The 19,981-nt window shown below is 36.2% G+C and overlaps 5 protein-coding genes across 5 annotated transcripts in view; 4 read left to right on the top strand and 1 right to left on the bottom strand.

Annotated features, from left to right (window-relative positions):
* The window catches only part of Ca-alpha1T (Ca[2+]-channel protein alpha[[1]] subunit T), a 28,239-nt gene extending 14,300 nt beyond the window's left edge, over positions 1 to 13,939 (top strand). Inside the window, exons 6-24 of the mRNA XM_075732430.1 lie at positions 235 to 275; positions 351 to 484; positions 1,297 to 1,347; positions 2,204 to 2,582; positions 2,651 to 2,754; positions 2,817 to 4,484; positions 4,560 to 4,680; positions 7,589 to 7,744; positions 7,806 to 7,908; positions 7,970 to 8,493; positions 8,556 to 10,078; positions 10,141 to 10,267; positions 10,387 to 10,414; positions 10,573 to 10,673; positions 10,828 to 11,110; positions 11,404 to 11,555; positions 11,650 to 12,040; positions 12,107 to 12,228; positions 12,287 to 13,939. Of these exons, the coding sequence (XP_075588545.1) occupies positions 235 to 275; positions 351 to 484; positions 1,297 to 1,347; positions 2,204 to 2,582; positions 2,651 to 2,754; positions 2,817 to 4,484; positions 4,560 to 4,680; positions 7,589 to 7,744; positions 7,806 to 7,908; positions 7,970 to 8,493; positions 8,556 to 10,078; positions 10,141 to 10,267; positions 10,387 to 10,414; positions 10,573 to 10,673; positions 10,828 to 11,110; positions 11,404 to 11,555; positions 11,650 to 12,040; positions 12,107 to 12,228; positions 12,287 to 12,853 (6,575 nt within the window). The 3' untranslated portion in view covers positions 12,854 to 13,939. The remainder of the gene's footprint in view (positions 1 to 234; positions 276 to 350; positions 485 to 1,296; positions 1,348 to 2,203; positions 2,583 to 2,650; positions 2,755 to 2,816; positions 4,485 to 4,559; positions 4,681 to 7,588; positions 7,745 to 7,805; positions 7,909 to 7,969; positions 8,494 to 8,555; positions 10,079 to 10,140; positions 10,268 to 10,386; positions 10,415 to 10,572; positions 10,674 to 10,827; positions 11,111 to 11,403; positions 11,556 to 11,649; positions 12,041 to 12,106; positions 12,229 to 12,286) is intronic.
* LOC142597633 (uncharacterized) lies at positions 12,984 to 13,939 on the top strand. The gene has a single exon (XM_075732431.1). It carries the CDS (start codon positions 12,984 to 12,986, stop codon positions 13,704 to 13,706), a length of 723 nt encoding a protein of 240 aa, XP_075588546.1. The 3' UTR covers positions 13,707 to 13,939.
* Positions 13,940 to 14,083: 144 nt separating this feature from the next.
* Positions 14,084 to 15,867, top strand: stg1 (stargazin-like protein). Its single transcript, XM_047059697.2, has 4 exons — positions 14,084 to 14,524; positions 14,593 to 14,685; positions 14,751 to 14,891; positions 14,974 to 15,867. The coding sequence occupies exons 1-4, from the start codon at positions 14,257 to 14,259 to the stop codon at positions 15,852 to 15,854; spliced, it is 1,383 nt and encodes a 460-aa protein (XP_046915653.2). The 5' UTR covers positions 14,084 to 14,256; the 3' UTR covers positions 15,855 to 15,867.
* Positions 15,868 to 15,919: 52 nt separating this feature from the next.
* Positions 15,920 to 17,472, top strand: PolG2 (DNA polymerase subunit gamma-2, mitochondrial). Its single transcript, XM_047059703.2, has 7 exons — positions 15,920 to 16,119; positions 16,180 to 16,271; positions 16,328 to 16,451; positions 16,526 to 16,637; positions 16,688 to 17,121; positions 17,171 to 17,267; positions 17,329 to 17,472. The coding sequence occupies exons 1-7, from the start codon at positions 16,040 to 16,042 to the stop codon at positions 17,410 to 17,412; spliced, it is 1,023 nt and encodes a 340-aa protein (XP_046915659.2). The 5' UTR covers positions 15,920 to 16,039; the 3' UTR covers positions 17,413 to 17,472.
* Positions 17,473 to 18,327: 855 nt separating this feature from the next.
* Positions 18,328 to 19,776, bottom strand: LOC124496208 (uncharacterized). Its single transcript, XM_047059701.2, has 4 exons — positions 19,442 to 19,776; positions 19,017 to 19,354; positions 18,762 to 18,952; positions 18,328 to 18,700 (listed from the first exon to the last, which is right to left on the bottom strand). The coding sequence occupies exons 1-4, from the start codon at positions 19,612 to 19,614 to the stop codon at positions 18,386 to 18,388; spliced, it is 1,017 nt and encodes a 338-aa protein (XP_046915657.1). The 5' UTR covers positions 19,615 to 19,776; the 3' UTR covers positions 18,328 to 18,385.
* Between the last annotated feature and the right edge of the window lie 205 nt (positions 19,777 to 19,981).

A 19,981-nucleotide genomic window follows, 5' to 3' on the forward strand; every position in this document is an offset into this window, starting at 1 on the left:
CTAGTGGTTGATGATGATGGTGGTTAATTATTCAATAATCCAATGACAGTAATGAAGCTACTTTTGTTCAGATTTCCATTTCATTCTGTCGCATACAAGTTGATTGGTTTTTTTTGGTTTTGGTTTTTTGTTTCATGTGTGTGTAAATTAATATGATATGACAAAAGAATGGCCGTTGTTTGTTCTATTCATTTTGCTAATTGATATTGATCTCGTATTCTCATTTTTCAACAGGCATGCGAATATTGGTCATGTTGTTATTGGACACTTTACCGGTAATTATTAATATTTTGTTTCGCTCATCGATGATTGATTCAAGTTTTAATTTTTCCCAAACAACTAATGATCAGATGCTTGGCAATGTGTTGTTGCTTTGTTTTTTCGTCTTTTTCATCTTTGGCATCATTGGTGTGCAATTATGGGCCGGTCTATTACGACAACGTTGTTTTCTATCGCTACCACCAAATACATCCATACCCGATAGGTAAGCATTTTGGTTTCTCTATTTATTTTCACATGAAAGGATTCCAGTAACAGATATGCTACCCTTTTTCAGATTTATCGATTCATCCAACAGTGGGTTTTTGTTGTTAGATTTTCTCAACCACACACACCATGAGTCAAAATGGCCTGGTGAATGAAATGTCTTTATATCAGGATATAGGATTCTCATATTTTTGTCTGATTTCTCCATTTTTCGGTGCAAGAAGTATATGATTCAGATGCGCTGATATGAGTGTAGTGCGAATTTATTCATGCGATAAAAAATTTGTAAGAAACGATGAAAGATGAAACCCGATCCTGTTGAAAGATAAAACTCCACTCGGTTGGAATTTTTCCTTTCATTCACAGGTTTTTCATTTTCATTTCACAGTGCCAGTGATACCTCGGTTATCGATGACAGGTCGTTACCTCAAACGATATCATCGGTTACCGAGGTACCATTGTACTGAATTTCTCTGTCATGCAGAATGGAAATTGTGCTATAGTCATGACAATGATCATTGAAATTGAATTCAATCGAGGCCGAAAAGCCATTCATCTCATCATCGGTCATCATGATGATCATAATTTGAAAAGCGAAATCAATTGAGCCGAAACGATAAAAATAACAGTTTTTCTCTTTTTCACTTTCTTCATTACTATAATACATGTTGGCCCCACTTAATATAATGACCCGGAAAAAATATAAAAATATCCAACTACCTCCTACGGCCCGACACAAACAACTCATTCATTTGTTTGGCCCAAAAAAATCATAATCGGAAAAAATATTCGATCCGTAATCACCATCAGGCCAGATCATCATATTGGGCAAATTTTTATGACTAAAAAACGTCTTATATAGTAAGAAATGTCGATCCAACCCTTAATGAGCTTCTTTTTTTTGTTGAACCCAAGCCAATCTGCTTGCTTATTACAAACAAGATGCTTAAGCAAAAATTATTGCCAATAATGATGACGGATGTCATATGAATTGTTTCTTTGAGAAACGGAATTTTTCTCTCAGAACACTGCATAAGCTTCTCTTTCATTCTGATGAGACCTGATTACAGAATTTTTAGGTGAATTTTTTCGGGTATTATTATTAGGATAATAGTTTCTTTGTGTTAAAATATTCTTTGCCTTGAACGAAAATGATGATTAATCAACTCACACACACACACACACTGGCATATTGTTTGTAGCATTATGGTATTATGTAATCGTTTAAGTTTGCCATAAATTATCCAATCTGGTTGCAAGTATGAAGAAAACCTTGAAAAAATATATACATTCATATGCGATGGCCTAGGATCAACACGACAAAAGAATCGATGATAGAGTAGAGTAGAGTAGAGAATGGTTCTTAGGTGAAACAAACTTATGAACGTCATAGACATCCATGTGTGTGTGTGTGTGTGTGTGTGTGTGTGTGTGTGTTTGGCCGAATAAATGGCTGTCATTTATGTGTGTGTTTGTGTTGTCGTTTTTGTTGTTTTCTTTTATGCTCCAATCTCTAATGGTTTCTTGGGAAAAGAGAAAGAATTATTATCGCTGTAATGTTATTCTTTTTGTTTAGACTTTCATTAATTGTTTTTCGTTTACTTAACTTTTGTTGCTGTTTGGTCATTATGCCATGGCTGCGGATTTAACCCTTTGTTATAGATTTGAATATTGAAATTGATAATTGTTCATTGTTCATTGTTCATTATTACTGCAGTTCAATATCGGCATTTTATCAAGATGAGGATGGGGATAAAGATTACATATGCAGCATGGAGAAAGACAATGGAGTGCATCGTTGTAATAATCTGCCTAAATCGCGTTATTATCATCTATTGTGTTCGGAAAATGCCTTACCAATGCCCGAAACAAATGAACCGAACGATAGTAGTTGTGTTGATTGGAATCAATACTACACTGATTGCCGTCCGGGTGATCATAATCCGTTCCAGGATGCCGTCAGTTTCGATAATGTCGGCATGGCATGGATTGCCATTTTTCTAGTCATATCATTAGAAGGATGGTCCGACATAATGTATTATGTACAGGATGCTCATTCCTTTTGGTCGTGGATCTATTTTGTTCTCCTCATTGTGGTATGTATTATTCTACACTTGATCGTTTGCCCACAACCAAATTGAAAATGGTCTTGATCTTGAATTAGATTGGATCCTTTTTCATGATCAATCTTTGCCTTGTCGTTATTGCTACGCAATTTTCCGAAACAAAGAAACGTGAAATGGAGCGTATGCGTCAGGAACGAGCTAGGTGAGTCAGATTCATCATTCATTCGATTCAATAATTTATTTATCACCATCATCATCGGACAGATGTCAGTCACTAAATTCGTTGGCCAGTTTTAGCCTAAATGAACAGCTTAATTGTTATGGTGCAATCATACAATATTTATCATACTTGGCCAGAAAAATATGGCGCAACACATCACGTTGGTATCTAAAACGTTATGGTCGTAAAAAACACCGTTTCAAATCCAATCAACATCCACATTCACATCATTATCACATGAATATCAACCAGACAGTTTGTTGCCATTGCAATAGTGGTGCCATTATTACGAAAAATTTATCACCACAACTATCCATTCGACAACCACAACCACAGCCCCAACAACAACAACAACAGCAGCAGCAGCAGCATTCAGTGAATAAACAAATTGATGTTGACCATGAAAGTAGTGATCATGGTGTCGTTATTGTCAGCAGTGGTGGTCGTAAAAAATCCTCGACAACATCAACATCGAATACGAATGGTAGCCAAATACAAATGAGTAATGTGCCTAATACCAATGTGAATCCATTGATGATTGGCAATAGTGATATTGTTGTGGTTGATTGTCAATCAATAATCAATGATAACAATCTTGTTGAATCATCAAATGCAGCTGCCAATGATTTGGTTGTCATCACACCACCGCCAGAAACGACGAAAACAATAAAGTCAAAAATTAAGAATACAAATCGATCGAAAAATGGCGGCAAAATGCGTAAACGTTCCACTAGTAGTAGTACTAGTAAACAATCGACTACGAGTCCAACAACAAAATCCTCATCATCAGCCATTCTCAATGACAACGATGTCGATATGATGATGATCATTCATCGTGATGATGGCGATGATAACGACAGTACAGCCATGATCAAACGTGATCATCGTCGTGGTTCGGTACCGAATCTTTATCATCACGGTAATGGTCACCGAAACCAAACAAATCATCATCGTTATCATCATATGGCATCACAGTTATCGTCATCACATGCCACTTCTGAATTTCATGATGCTTGTCGTCGATCGCCTTGTAAATGTCAACACTATCAACATTCACATCATCATCATCATTCACATCAGCATCAGCATCATTATCACCATCGTAATCGGAACAAGAAAGAAATGGATCGATCCAGCTGTTCAAGTGTATTGAGTACGAATCGTAATCGTTATGCACGTCGTGCATCATCAATGATATCTGTGGGTTCATGTCGTCGTTGCTGTCCAAAGGCCTGTACACGACCCTTATGTCAAACATGGAAACGTATTCGTCGAATATTGCAGAACATTGTGAAACATAATTATTTCCAACAAGCAATTTTTCTTGCCATTCTGCTGAATACGTTTTCAATGGGTATCGAATACCACAATCAACCGGAATCATTGTCGCATGCGGTTGAAATAAGCAACATTATATTCACCATCGTATTCTGTATCGAAATGGTGCTCAAATTATTGGCCGACGGTTTCTACGAATACATCAAAAGCGGTTTCAATGTATTTGATGGTTGTATTGTCATCCTTTCACTGCTCGAATTGCTTGAAGAACATGGTTCTGGCCTATCCGTATTGCGTACGTTTCGTTTGCTGAGAATTCTGAAACTTGTACGTTTTATGCCTGCATTACGGCGACAATTGGTCATCATGTTACGTACGATCGATAATGTGGCCGTATTTTTTGCCTTGCTCATGTTATTCATCTTTATATTCAGGTTTGTTCACTTGAGTGTATAGTTTAGTTTAATAAATAAATAAAAACAAAAATAAAAATTCAATTCCCATTGCAGCATACTTGGCATGAATCTGTTTGGTTGTAAATTCTGTGACCGTAATCCAATCGATCAAACATTAGAATGTGATAGGAAAAATTTCGATTCACTGCTATGGGCATTGGTCACCGTATTTCAGGTAGGTGACTTTACAGCCAATATATCATTGCTGTACATTAATCATTTTAAGCCCTTTTTTCGGGTGAATTTATAAAAATCATTCCCGTTTAGCGATTGGCAATTTTTTTCGTTAGCATATTCAACCGAGTCAGTCACATAAACACACAGTTAATGTCTAAAGTTGACGTGGAAATTTTCCTACATGAATGGCTAGTTGGTTGGTCATAATATTTATCAATTTTTCATGTTCAATCGAAAAACAAACCGGTGAAGCAATGCGTCAGTGTGTGTGTGTGGAGGGGTTTTATTTTCCTCTTGATTTGAATAAAACTACAAATATCAAAGAGGGGATTGTTTGCTGATTCATTTTTTATAATTAACAATTAGAGTCAAACTTTTTTTTTAAATAAATCCTGCGACTTGCTTTGTGTGTGTCGACATGAAACAATCATTTGTTATGTGCATGAATTATCCATCCATTCATTGTGATTGTGTTGACATTTCTTTATAGTTAGCTGTGAAAATTTATGAATGATTGCCGAGAAATAATGAGTTTATGTGAATGAATGAAAAATTATTCTTTAACAAAAATTCTTTGTTCTGCTCGTTGATCGTGCAGTTAAATTTCAGTCTATTACCACTGTGCAACAAAATAAACATAAACAAGCCTGAGGTTTGTGTCTTTTCAGATGTTCTCGGTATTGTTGGGTCTAATCTTTCTGTATGATCGATATTCTTTTGTATTTGTCGATGAATTTTCAATTTTTTTTCTCTCACTGAATCGACCAAAAGGTGAAAACGATTAGAAATAAACTGTGTGTGTGTGTGTGTCTATTAGCCTTATTATTATTTAACATTTTTTCCTTCTTCTGCTTTTTTGTGATTGGTGTGCACTATTCTCAGATACCCTGCTGCTGCTGCTGGTGATTTTCCCAATGAATTTTACTTTTTTTCTCTCCACGTTTTGCTATTTAGTTCGCAAATAGCTTCAGTAACTGGATTCTTATTTTGTTTGTGCAATGATAGTGTGATAAGAGTGCCAAAAGTGTTTGGAAAACGGAATTTTACATGCAGACAATTAAGACCTGAATCCGATAAAAAATTTTTCAATACAACATTGTATGATGCAAAAAAATGCTGCCTATTTCTCCCTCAAGGGCTTGAATTGGAATCATATAATATCTGGATGGATGTAAGGGATTCAAATGAATCGAATGAATACGTTGCATTCATTCATCGCTCGACAATTCTCCGGTTTTTTTTCCATGCGACCGAAACAAAATGAAACCCTTATAAATAACAAAGAAAAATATCAATGAAGGAAATCTGCTCGAATCACATTCACTAACAATATGCTTAGCTAAGCATCTTTTTGTTGGTGATTTCTTACCCGATTTCTGATTTTTTCGAATCGAATCACAAGAGCCACTAAAAAATGTTGCATTGAATCGAATGAAATGAATGGTAAATATTGGAGCGAAAGAAGAATTTTTATTTGATTCTTTCTCCCACACACACACACACACACTTATATATTTCTATTTCTATTTATATAGAATAAACTGTCGTTAATGAATCTCATTTACTTGCGAAATGATGATATTGGATGAATTGATTTGAAAATTGAAAAGATTCAAGTGAAATAAATGACATTAATAATGATTATTTTCTTCATACTTGATCATTGTCGTTCATCGATTCTCTCTTGGGCCCATCATCAATTGCATACTGATCCAGTGCAATTGCTGACAGTTTTAGTTTTAATTCAGTTTTTTAGTTTGTTTCCCTTTTCATTCAATTATAAATGCCATGATGATCATCGTCGTCGTCGTCAGTTGGTCTGTTGGTCTATTGGTTGTGTGAATAATAATTGAAAAGATTTGCCTCGTACATCAATCCACATTCGAACGAATTGATGATGGCAAATCAAAATCGATCGGTCATGCATAATTTTACACAAGAATAACTTGATGACAAACAAACAAGAGACAAGTTTGTGGTCAATAAACAAAACTGAACAGCCAGAATAAAAAAATCGATAATTTGATCCTTGCTTTTACATTCACAATCCTCATCATCATAATCATCTGGTCTATTGTTTTCCACGTATTTGTTTCTCTCTCTCTCTCTCTCTCTCTCTCTCTCTCTCTCTCTCTCTCTCTCTCTCTTTACTTGCTACCGCCAATTATCTCCGTTTACAAACAAACAAAAAGAAAAGGAAAGGGATTTGTTTTTGAATTCAGAATTTGTTGCTTGCTGTATTGTGGACTGATGATACCCCCTATTTATATAATGGCCATAATTCAACAAACACGACGACGATGATGATGAAAAAGAAATTACATAGAACAACAATGAAACTGAAACAATATGCAATCACATCAGATGCTTTGTAGTTGTTGTTGTTTAGATAATGATAATAATAATAATAATCGAGACATAAGCAGCAATCTCGATTTGTTTGTTTGTTTTTTCCTTTTTTTCTTTTTCTTTTATTCGTGATGGTGATCATGATCCCGAAACATTGTGGGCGTTGCACATGTTTAAATGAATAAACATTACTTTCTATGTTGTGTGTGTGTTTTGATTTTTGTTTTGTTGTTTTGTTGTTGTTGTTTTTAATGTTTGTTGTTATTATTCTATAACGATCTTCATTGATGATGGAAATTAGATGATGATGAAACTAGATCCAGATGAATGGTCCATTTGCATTCTTTACATGGGCTTATTGAATTACTTAAGAATTACTCGGGAAATTCAATTTAATTTTCTGGTTCTTATTGAGAATCAAAACTTTTATAGAGAAAATGGCCAATTTTCAAATCATCTCTCAAGGTCCAGGTTGCTTTTCAAACACAAACTTGAGACCAAATTGTGTTGTTGTTGTTGTTGTTGTTATTTATAATCGATTCTTTGTACAAAAATAGATACTGACCCAAGAAGATTGGAATGTCGTACTATTCAACGGTATGGAACGTGCATCACCATATGCTGCCCTTTATTTTGTCGCTTTAATGACATTCGGGAATTATGTCCTATTCAATCTTCTGGTCGCCATTCTCGTTGAAGGTTTCAGTCAGGAGGTAATGTTTAATGTAATGTTTACTTTTGATTGCTTTTCTCATCTGACCCACTAATCTTTAGGACGAATTGAAACGATCGATATCAAGTTCAAACGATAAAGTCGAACAAATCAAACAGGAACGTTTAATTTATTTCTATAGCCACAATGATGACCTGGAGAGAGGTAAGTGTTTAGTAAACACTGTTTACTTGATGATGATTATTATTATTATCATTGTGGCTAGAAATCCAAACACTTGAGAACCCACCAAATCGTATTGATGATCTATTGGTTTATCATGCGAAAAAAAGTCTTTCAAATCAAGGTTCTTCCATTGGCATGAATCGAAATCCATCCACATCGGTCACTGCTGCAAATAATGATTTAATCAATACTAATGATGAAAAAATTTTGCCCGAAATATCGATCGGTACGATAGCCACATCATCATCGACAAATGTTGGAAATAAGAATGTTGTACGAATTAGTCATGATCATGATACAGCAGCAGCAATGCCAACACCGACTGGACTGATTCCACCACCATTGATTACACGTACAGCAGCTACACCACAAGGATCACCACCGACAAGTATTAGTGATGGATTTTTCCCACCATTTCCATCATCAATTCCAACGATGATTAAATCACCAACCACACCGATTGATATGATGGTGGTCGATCCATCATCGTCATCATCCTCATCATCATCACCATCATCTCTATTAATCGATGATCAACAACAACAACAACATCATCAATCAATGGTAAGAACTATTTTTCGCAATACATAACTGAACATGAAATGAATTGTTTACATCAAACATAGCTTATCGTTAGCTATAAAGATGGTGAATCCCATTCGCCCACAACATCGGTACTGCCAACCCAGTCGATGCTTTCACCAAGTCATTCGATTGGATTCCAGCCACCACCACCACCACCATCGGTCGATATTTCGTCATCAGTTTCATGTGATGGTCGTATGAGGTCTGGATCTGTCAAAAATGTATTGGGATTTGGTAATCTGCAGATTATTCGCAGCAAAAGTCATGATGGAAACAATGAGGAATCAATGAAACGGCCGAAAACAATTCGACAACTTTCGACCACCGTCTACAGCAGTTCTGTTCATCAACATGGCTTTCCATTACGTAAAGAGCTTAGTTGTAATCAAATCAAAAATCTTGGCCTGGATTCTGAACAATCGACAATGATAGTGAAACCGGTGACAAAACGTCCCGTAACGGCTAAACAACGTCGGAAAAGTTTCTTTCAATTTCGTCAACGTTCATCACAGGGATCCATGACGAACGATCAGAAAAATATAGCTTCATCTACTAGTATTGTGGGAGAAGATTCTTTCTGTCCAATTTATGCCAAAAAGAATATCGTATTACGACGAAAAAGTTTGGCTGCCGATTTGTTGTTACGTTCAAAATCGGTTGCACATGATGATTATTATTATGGTGATTATGGTGATCCCGGTGATAATGATGAGAAGTCATCAAAACAACAGCAATCGATGAGATCGGATAGTCATCATCATCCATCCATATCGATATCATCAAATATGTCAACCGATGGTGATCATCGTAAAAATAGTTTAATACATGAAGTTCGTGTGCTTAGCCCAAGAAATTCATTGAAAGGAGTATTCTATTCGTCCAGTGTCATTTCGATTCGTAATTCAAATTCAAATGAACTATATGGTGGTGGTGGTGGTGGTGGTGCCTGCTTTTATGAAATGCTTACGTTGGGCAAAAAATCTGATAGTTTTGTTGTGAATCAGCCGTCATCATCTATCACAGCAGCAGCAACAGCAATAGAAACCGAAACAGCCCAAGCAACGACAACAACAAAAGCATCTGAATTGAATGAAAAAATACAAAAATTCTGCATCTATTTCAAATGGACTTCGTGGATGACAGTACGGGAAGAATATTCACTGTTCATATTTTCGCCAACAAATCGTTTCCGTCGTTATTGTGTTTGGCTTGCTGATCATCCTTATTTTGATTACATTGTTCTCATATTCATTTCCATGAATTGCATAACGTTGGCAATGGAACGGCCCAAAATTCCTCCGCATAGTAAGGAACGCGAATTCCTTACCATTGCCAATTTCGTCTTTACACTCGTATTCGGCATTGAAATGTTGATAAAAGTGATTGCGAAAGGCTTATTCTATGGCCAGAATGCCTATTTCCATAATGGCTGGAATATAATGGACGGTTCATTGGTCGGTATATCATTGTTTGATATATTTCTTTCGTTTTTTGCTCAACGTAGTCCACGTATATTTGGTATACTTCGCGTATTTCGTTTACTACGATCATTACGGCCATTACGGTATTTTTAATCTGATCATCATTTTCATTATTTGATTGATTTTCTTTCCATTACATGAATAGTGTCATTAATCGTGCGCCGGGATTGAAATTGGTTGTCCAAACATTGTTATCATCACTGCGTCCTATCGGAAACATAGTGCTCATTTGTTGTACATTTTTCATCATATTCGGCATACTTGGCGTTCAGGTACATATGTTATCACTGGTCGACAACAATCCCTTCCCATCCCATCTTATCTGAAACTGACAAAAACAATTTCTTTTTCTTTTTCTTTTTCATTTCCAAACTAAATTTTCATCATTCAGCTATTCAAAGGAAGCTTTTATTATTGTGGTAAGTGATTTCATTGTCATCCTGTTTTTCTCATTTCATGTATGTTGGTTTTCTCCATTTTCTCCATTTTCTCCATTTTCTCCATTTTCTTCATTTTCTCCATTCTCTCAATAATAATAACAACAACCCGATGACAATAATTGTATGAATACGAACAGACGGGCCTAAAGCGAAACACGTTCGTAACAAGACTGAATGTCTTTCCGATCCGCGTAACACATGGATCAATAGAAAGTATAATTTCGACAACCTAGGTCAGGTAATTTTAATTTGCCTTCCAGTCCATTTAAGATTTGTTTATTTATTTTCTTTTTTTTTCATTTCAACATTGGTTCATCGTCTGTTTTTGTCATCTTATTGTTACTACACAAATGGATTCGTGTTTTTTAATTGTTGTAAAATGGAACTAATAGGCACTAATGTCATTGTTTGTATTATCATCGAAAGACGGATGGGTAAACATCATGTACACCGGACTAGATGCAGTCGGCGTGGATCAACAACCAATCGAGAATTATAACGAATGGCGTCTATTGTATTTCATTTCGTTCCTGTTATTGGTTGCCTTTTTTGTTCTCAACATGTTTGTCGGTGTTGTTGTCGAGAATTTTCACCGATGCCGCCAGGAACAAGAACAAGAGGAAAAGGCATTTCGAGCGATGAAACGTGCCCAAAAAATGGAAAAACGACGTAAAAGTAAGAAAACTAGTACAGTGGATACAGTATCGTGTGTGTGTATCGTCTTGAGTCTTGAGCCATTATATTCTCATTATTCTCATTAATTATAATTGATTGACTCGAATCGGATCAGATCGAATCACAGTCGACAAACGGTACCCATGGGTGATGGTGGTGGTGGTTCATGATCATCAATTTAATAACACTTGCCCCTCATTTATTCATTTGATTCATAATGAGCAAAACACACTGGATCGATTCTAATGTTGTATATATCTTATATCTTATCTTATTTATCTATTGATGAATAGAAATGCGTGAACCACCGTATTTTATTGGCTATGGACGATTCCGTCTAAACATTCATCGCATTGTGACGGGCAAATATTTTGATCTGGTAATAGCATTGGTGATCGGATTGAATGTTATCACGATGTCTCTGGAACATTATATGATGCCTATGGTATGTTTTGTTTTGTTTTGATTGACATGCCCATTTCAATTCCATTTCATTCTCTCCTATTCACATTTACTTGTCGTGGCTAAATATTTGTTAGGAGCTGGTATATGCATTGAAACTATTCAATTTCATTTTCACCACTGTGTTCATTGTTGAAGCAACAATGAAAGCGGTTGCATTAGGTTTACGACGATATCTAAAGGATAAATGGAATCAATTGGATGTCATCATTGTCTCATTGTCGATAATGGGCATCATATTGGAAGAAATGGAATCCACCCTCATACCGATCAATCCGACCATCATACGTGTTATGCGTGTGGCTAGAATTGCTCGTGTGCTCAAACTATTGAAAATGGCCAAAGGAATACGACAATTATTGGATACGGTGATGCAGGCATTGCCGCAAGTGGGCAATCTAGGCCTCTTGTTTTTTCTATTATTTTTCATATTTGCTGCACTTGGTACCGAATTATTTGGCCGTTTAGGTGAGTGCTGGTGACTGAGTGTTTTTAATTTTTCGTTTTTTAATTCCACTGTTTTCATTACATTAGAATGTGATGAAGAACATCCATGTCAAGGTCTTGGGGAACATGCTCATTTCCAGAATTTCGGTATGGCATTCTTGACATTGTTTCGTGTGGCCACCGGCGATAACTGGAATGGCATCATGAAGGTATCTGTACAGATGAATGGTGATTGTTTGTCGAAATTGATTGTTTTCATTATGACAGGATACGTTACGTGATAAATGTGATTCATCCAGTGATTGTTTACGAAATTGCTGCATTTCGCCGGTAATTGCACCACTTTATTTTGTCGTATTCGTATTGATGGCGCAATTCGTATTGGTCAATGTTGTGGTTGCTGTACTGATGAAACATCTGGAAGAATCACACCATCAAATGGATGAAGATGAAGATTTTGAAATTGACCAGGAAATTGCTCGTGAAATTGAAGCCGAACGTCGTGCGTTGGCTGAAGCAATCGAACGACGACAACGGGAGAAAAATCTCAAAGTACGACGTCCACTGCTGAAAATGGCGTCCTTGCCATCGAATTTTACGTTCACATTCGCTGGCCCAGTAACACCGTTAACACCGCCATATGTAATAAACACTGAACAAAACAAACAAAACCCAAATTCAAAGAATCGTTCGTTGAGGAAAAAAAAGAAACCATTTCATCATCATCATCATAATTCATCAATATCGTTGAATGATGAACCACCAAAATCGGCGACCATCCTAAACAGTGGTGGCAATTATTTCAATTTTCCATGCCAACAATCAAGCGGATAAACTGACGAAATTGAATGGAATTTTGAAAAAATCACATAGCCTCAGAGTGGCTAAAACAGCAGCAGATCGATATCGAATACAAACGAATAGTAATCATAATTGTGGTGAACAAAAAGCTTTGCTAGTCAAAATGGCCAAATTCGATCATGATGATGAGAATGGGGTAGGAAATTGCGATCGTTATTGGCCCAGTTCGAGATCAATGACGGACAATTTTAATTACCATTACTGTTCGTTGAATAAATCATCTAATGCCATAGATGAACCATCACGATCATTGCAATTATCAAATGATAATGATGATTTTCAGTCGTCTCGAATCATTGATTTGACTGATCATCATCATCATCATCATCATGAACAATCATCAATCATGCAAAGTCCACCCGTTATGATCAAGATTGACGACTATTATCGGGCAAGCAATGATGATGATAAAAATCAAACGAATCGAATTAAATGCAATGAAAATTCGATTCATCAAAAATCGGAAATTGTGATCGATCATGCTAGTGGTAGTGGTGGTGGTGGTGGTGGCCTACATCATCTTGGTGGTGATTTACTGACCACCACGGTTGCAACAACGACGATTGCATCGCCATCTAGAAATGTTTCAACAAAATATCGGAAATTGAGTGACTTTCTTGATGAAGAATCCGGTCCATTAAGTCCGGCATTGTTTGGCACATATCCTGAATTGTTCAATTCAGATGCAGCCAATACCTACAATGATTACAATGAAGATGACGATCTCAATGAAGATGATGATCAGCAACCGAAACGGAACAATGAGGAAAATACAAGTCTTGCCTCGATTGAAAGTTGGCCATCCGGCGATCCTGAAGATGATTGATCAAACTACCTGTCAAATTGTCAATGTCTTGTCAGATTGATCATGTTGAGTCTATTTTTCTCTTGTTGGATGATGTTCTGTTATTGTGTGTGTATAATTTTGTTTCTGTTTCTGTTATTGGTGTTTATTTATTTATTGTTATTTTTGTTGTTATTGTTATTGTTTTTGTTATTATTATTATTCGATCATGGTGAAGGCATATATTAAATGATGATCATATTAAAAAAAAAAAATCCAACTGTTCTATTTGCATCTAGTATGTTTCTATGTCAGCCTATACTATATATAGGATTGTTCAACATTTACCACTGCTTTTATGAATTTTGTGAAGCTTACCAGGACCGTAGGATATATTTGAAAATATGGTTATTGTTTATTTGTAGGATGCTACCGTCATTATATAATATATACAGGTATGTATGATATGTGTGTTATGATGTGGAACACATAAATCTAGCATCACGAGCCAATTCGGACAATCAGATGGACTCTGCCAATCACCCCCGCCCCAACGAACATTTTGTTTTTGTCACAGTCTAGTGGTTATCACATGATTGAACAACTGGAACTAGAACAGGAATCGACACCGATATTCAAGATGATGTCAGTAAAATCAATACGGGCATTACGTTTATTGATGCCAATGGTTGCCATGATATCACTGCTCACACAATCGGTTGCAATCATAACCAACGATTGGCTACATACGATCGAATCGATGCCCAATACGAATTATGAGAAATTCTCAATGCCAGCTGAAATGGAATTTTTCAAAAAATCTACATCATCTGGCCTATGGACATTGTGCTACAATGAACGTGAGTTTTGCAAGAAAAATATGTTGATGACGATTATTTCATTTCATTCATTTCGTAAACACTCATAGCACCGGATACAGAACTTGAATGCAAGAAAATTGATTACTTGAGCCAAGAAGAGTATATACCAGATCAGAACGATTCGACAATGGCCATTCCATGTAAATATATGATATGATTGATTTTCTATTTCTATTCTTACCTTTACATCATGTTCCTGTTTCAGACGCTGTAAAGCAAGCGGCCATTTATTTTCTAGTCAGTACCGGTCTAATGATAGCTGGACAGACAATTTATCTAATGAGTCAGTTGTGTCGTTCACGTCGTATCTATATATTCGTATCGGGTATACCATTCATATTGTCCGGTAAGTGGATGATAAATGATTCACTCTCAATGAATGAACATGATCATGGATTGTCCTGCTTCTGTTATTTCTGTTGTGTTAGGTCTATTAATATTGACTGGCATTGTGGTCTATATATCGACATTCAAAAATGAAGTTGGCTATAAACTACGGCCAATTTCACAATTCCAAGATGCACTATTCGACTATCGTTACGGTTATTCATTCCTATTTCTCGTCACGAGTCTATTATTATCCGAACTGACCGGCACATTGGCCATATTTCTGTATGTTTCACAAAAACATTTCAAAATTATGATCGACACTGAACGCGATCAAGTTCTTACACACAATATCATCAATTTGCTCCGAAACCAACAACAGGAACAAAAAATGGTAGACGATGACGACGACGATGACCACCACGTTAGAAACAAAGATGGTGTTGTTTCCAGTTATCCAAGACTAGGAGTCATATCGAGTAGCGATAATGATCAAGGTTATCACATGAATGATGGCGATGCAGCCGATGTAACAGTGACACCACAATCACCGATAGCGAGAGCAACTATAAATCAGAATTTTTTGTCAGTCGATTTTGGCCTATTGGATTCGGCAGCATATTATCAATGTGGCCGACATGGTACTCGTGGACGACGTAATAGCCGTTCGAATGATTCCTATCTTGGCTCACCGAGAGAAAGTACGACCGAACTTAAAACACAAAGACGCGTGAATGAAGCACAGAAATCGACTGGTCGAATTTCTTTCGATTCAGCAGTAGTCGGTGATTCACTTCAAGAACTGTATGTTGAAGGACTCGATGGTGGACGACAATTTATCAAACCAAGGAAACCAATAAGCAATGATGATGACGACTCTGGTCGCTTCTTTCTCTCATCTGCTCAACATTTGAAAGATGATGATAAACCCTCGAATGATGCTGATGATAGCAACAATGCGAATAAATCTACATTTGTTTGAAATGTATTCGGTTGTTGTTGTTGAAAAATGAATTTTATTTAAAAAATGGATGGATTGATTTTTCCACTCATAGATGGCCCTAGTTGGCCCTTGATCACCTGTGTTTCAGGTTCGATCGAACGAATTTGAAATTGGATTGTTGAGAAGTGTCTTGTTTGTTTGAAAAAGAGTCTTGTTCAGAAGAAATGTCTTTGTTTGCCAATTTTCTCAACTCATGGCCTGCATATTGCAAACATCAAGTGATTAATAATATCGTCAAAGAATGGTAACTTCTGAACAATGGAAAGAGAGAGAGCTTTCAATCAGTGTTGTTGTATTTTTTCAGGAAAAAATTTGCATCGAAAATTTTGCCAACAAAAATATTCATTGCCAGTTTGCCGATAACCGATTCGAATGCAGATGACATATTGATCAAAAGTTTGCAAAGCATTTCTAGATAACATTTCTCATCAATCGATTATATTATCATTCAGGTGCGTTGGATTTCTATGACAAAAATTTGAGCCAATGGATCAGTCAAAAGTCGTCGTTTGGTATCATTTATCAGTATCCGTGCAGATTCCAGAATGATCATGAAGATTCAAAATTTAAATTCTTGTGAGTAATCCCTGCACATATCACTGACTATTTGATCATTGATCAACATTTTGTTATTGTTTTGCTGTTGCTAGACACGAACCACATATCAATCAACATGTTTCACTGGTTTTGTTTTGTCCAAAATCCGAGACACTCAAGCTACAACAGATGCTCACGCGAACACGTTTTCACTGGTATCGAAAGGTTTGTTTATCGATTGGTTTGAAGTAAATTTATCTTGTTGGTTTCTATAGCTATCTAAATCACCGATGAAATCGGGATTTCAGACCAATTTGAATGGAAACGAAAATCTTTTTCAGATCGGTTATCAACCAAAACGGCCGATTTTTGATGAATCCATCACATTGGACACGATACGATTGAATTGTGGTGAACAAAATTCTGTACAAGATGTGGATATTATTTCCTGTAATAGTAATCTTCATAATTGTTTATTGGCATTTCTTGATGACTGTTTTACACGAAATGACGAGGAAAAAATTGTTATGAAACTCAACCCACAATTGGTGCCGTTCAAGTTGGCCATAAACATTGATTCGGACGGCTGTAAAGCGATTGGCCACCGGAAACTGTTGGAGGTAGCCGAACATCTTATCGGATTGTTGGAGGAATATCCAGATATATCGATATTTCCATTCACGCCGGATAATCCAATCACCATTGACCAGTAAGTTTTAATCTATAGTTACATGACTCTGATCTTGTTCGATTTGTAGGTGTGATCGATTAGCAGTAAAGTATTGCATAATATTGACAGAAGAAACGCTGCGCACTGGAATTATTCATCTACGAAATCGTGATACAACCATTTCGGTAATAAGATTGTTTTCGAATGAATTTTGAAATTTTAATTTCCCTTTTTTCATTCATACAGGAACAAATACACATTTCAAATTTATTGAAAACAATTTTATTTTATTTACAACCAGAAAAATTGATTACATATGTGGACAAGTAAATTGTACAGAGCCATTTGCCTGTAAAAAAAAGATTAAAGAAAGAGAAAAATATTGTTCGAATCTCAGCCTGGCATGGCAGCTGAATGAGCGATGTTTTGTGCATCGAAATTCCAATTGTATACTAAACTGGCTTCTGTTTTCAAAATTCAGTTCTGCAACACAGATCCTCACTTTAGTATACAATTCGAATCTGATTATGGTCATTGTCATGAATCATGAATATATGATGATTGATAGAAACTGGCGTCCAGTCAATCATGAATTTGGCAATCGATTCAACAAATTCATTGTCAAACTCACCATTAACTAGACTTGCAATTACTTTTGTTAAACGATGAATCATTGACGATGAAAATCGATATAGAATATTTTCGAATCAGATTGTATTGATTTGCAAGAAAAAAAATTCAATCTCATCTATATGGATTTTATTGTCACCCTCGATCGATCACAAATTGGTGGTTGTTCTGAATCAAATCAAAATTCGGGATTCAAATTGCTCGACATGATCACATTGTATACGATATTCATTATCGATCAATTGAATCGGCCCGAATTTGAATTTGAGCTTTTCGTTAATCAGCTTGATATGTATGTGTGTGATCCACTTGAAAAGGATTGGTCTTTTTATACCTGATGATGATGGTTACACAGACTGCAAAAAGATGGTTATCGTTGTATGAAACACCAACAACCATTCACACCGGTGAAAGATTCAAGAACGAAAGAGAAATGAATGTTTTGCTGTGGTAAGTGTGTCTGTCTTTCTGTCTGACTGTATGTGTGTGTGTGTGTTGTAGATATGAACATTTTCTATCCCCATAAATGTTGATAATGATCAAAGAACAAACGGCGAACGGAAGTGGCCACACACATTTACATTTACATGGCCAGTTATTTTCATTCGTTTCAGATTGTTATCAATCAATGAATTTAATACATCAATATTTAGGTTTGAAAAAATATTACATTTTACAATCTAATTGTTTTGTTAATCATCAACGGATTACGTTCAATGTAGACTGGATAACGTCCTTTGGGGTTTTCGCGTTTATCCAATACGGGCCAATCAAATTTTACTGCATCATTCGTTATGGCAAGCGATGACGGTTTCTCGCGGATTCGATCTGAATATTTTTTCAGCAAAAAACTCGGCACAGCAACCGATGCCGTTAGCGTATATTTATCCGGGTCAAAGCCACAGATGACCAGATAACGACGAGAGTTATGTGTGAGGATTTCTCGATTTTCATTCACCATGACCATCGTCTCGATTCGAACGTTATCCTTTTGTGAAGAATTTGGCATCAAAGATAATAATGATCATATATATTGGAAAGATACATACAACTGTTTTACTTTTGCAAAGTTCATGACTAATGGTGAAATTGTAGCTATCTTTCGGATTAGTTCGATCACCGTTGATCAAACAGGCTGGATTATCTGTTCCTTCGACTGAGATACGGCCACCAAAGTATGGTCCAGTGAATACTTGAATCTCTGAGATGTTGGCCAAACATCGTAAAGTACGGGCCATAACTGGGGATTTGAATGAGAATGAAATGAAAACAATTGGATTGGTCTTTTGCATTTTGCCGCTTACAGCTTTTAGTAGACACCAAGATGGCATCGCTTTTTGTTTTGATGAGGTCACCGTCATCACCATCATCGTGATCGTCGTTGGTGTTCTGATGGCCGAATCGGTCGTTGATTACTTGGACCAGAACCGAATAATTTGTATGCACACGTAGACTGTTGATTGAAGCTTCATAGTGTTCATTATTGGTTCGTTTTAAATCAATGATAACATCATCGTTTGTGGCTGGATCATCATGGTAGTGGTCGTTATGTTTGTCATCATTTCCTGTCGTCATATTCGTTGCTTTAACAATTCGATCTTTACATCGACTTTTCATTTGCCAGTTGTTCAATTCACAATATCTGTCGGAATGAAAAGGAGAAAAAAATGAAAATTTTATGGGAAAGAATTTTTTCCCAACAACAACAACAACAACAACGACACGATACCTGATTTTGAATCTAGGACCACCAGCATCGTGATTCGAATGTCTGTCGTAATAATTCCATTTCAACTTGATTGAACGAAAATCACCCAACACTTGAAGATTATCAATTGATTTAGCCCAAACGATTGTGGCTAAAATGGTAAAAATCAATACAGATTCAAGGATATTGATCATATTCCGTTCGAATCAATAATACTGGACGAATGGATGTTTGAATGTGCACACAAAAACACTGCTGTCTGACATTGGCAAGTTTCGAACCGATTCGAACAGCAACCATAACGAATTGGACAAGTTTTTTTGATGGCCATTACCATTAGCGAGTGTGTGTGTGTGTGTGTGTGTGTGTGACAAACGAAATCAGAGTTCAATGTCTCTGGTTATCTTGGTTTTACTTGGAAAAAGATGACTACCGAGATACCAATGGCATAATGTGGCATAATGATGGTCAATAAAGAGTTGAATTTCATTGCAATATTGAACAAGTTTTTCATTTTCATTAGTTCAGGAAATATGACCAGTTTTGATCATTGGACAAAAA

Source organism: Dermatophagoides farinae, chromosome 7 (assembly GCF_024713945.1).
Source record: "Dermatophagoides farinae isolate YC_2012a chromosome 7, ASM2471394v1, whole genome shotgun sequence".
Lineage (NCBI taxonomy): Eukaryota > Metazoa > Arthropoda > Arachnida > Sarcoptiformes > Pyroglyphidae > Dermatophagoides > Dermatophagoides farinae.

Excerpts from the sequence above, each read along its gene's own strand:
- LOC142597633 (XM_075732431.1), top strand. The coding sequence starts at position 12,984 with ATGGCCAAATTCGATCATGATGATGAGAATGGGGTAGGAAATTGCGAT.
- stg1 (XM_047059697.2), top strand. The coding sequence starts at position 14,257 with ATGATTGAACAACTGGAACTAGAACAGGAATCGACACCGATATTCAAG. Across the intron at positions 14,525-14,592 it reads GACATTGTGCTACAATGAAC|CACCGGATACAGAACTTGAA; the intron begins GTGAGTTTTGCA and ends AAACACTCATAG. Across the intron at positions 14,686-14,750 it reads TTCGACAATGGCCATTCCAT|ACGCTGTAAAGCAAGCGGCC; the intron begins GTAAATATATGA and ends TTCCTGTTTCAG.
- PolG2 (XM_047059703.2), top strand. The coding sequence starts at position 16,040 with ATGTCTTTGTTTGCCAATTTTCTCAACTCATGGCCTGCATATTGCAAA. Across the intron at positions 16,120-16,179 it reads AATAATATCGTCAAAGAATG|GAAAAAATTTGCATCGAAAA; the intron begins GTAACTTCTGAA and ends GTATTTTTTCAG. Across the intron at positions 17,268-17,328 it reads ATCGTGATACAACCATTTCG|GAACAAATACACATTTCAAA; the intron begins GTAATAAGATTG and ends TCATTCATACAG.
- LOC124496208 (XM_047059701.2), bottom strand. The coding sequence starts at position 19,614 with ATGATCAATATCCTTGAATCTGTATTGATTTTTACCATTTTAGCCACA. Across the intron at positions 18,953-19,016 it reads CTTGGTGTCTACTAAAAGCT|TTATGGCCCGTACTTTACGA; the intron begins GTAAGCGGCAAA and ends TCAAATCCCCAG. Across the intron at positions 18,701-18,761 it reads TTTGCAAAAGTAAAACAGTT|GATAACGTTCGAATCGAGAC; the intron begins GTATGTATCTTT and ends TCTTCACAAAAG.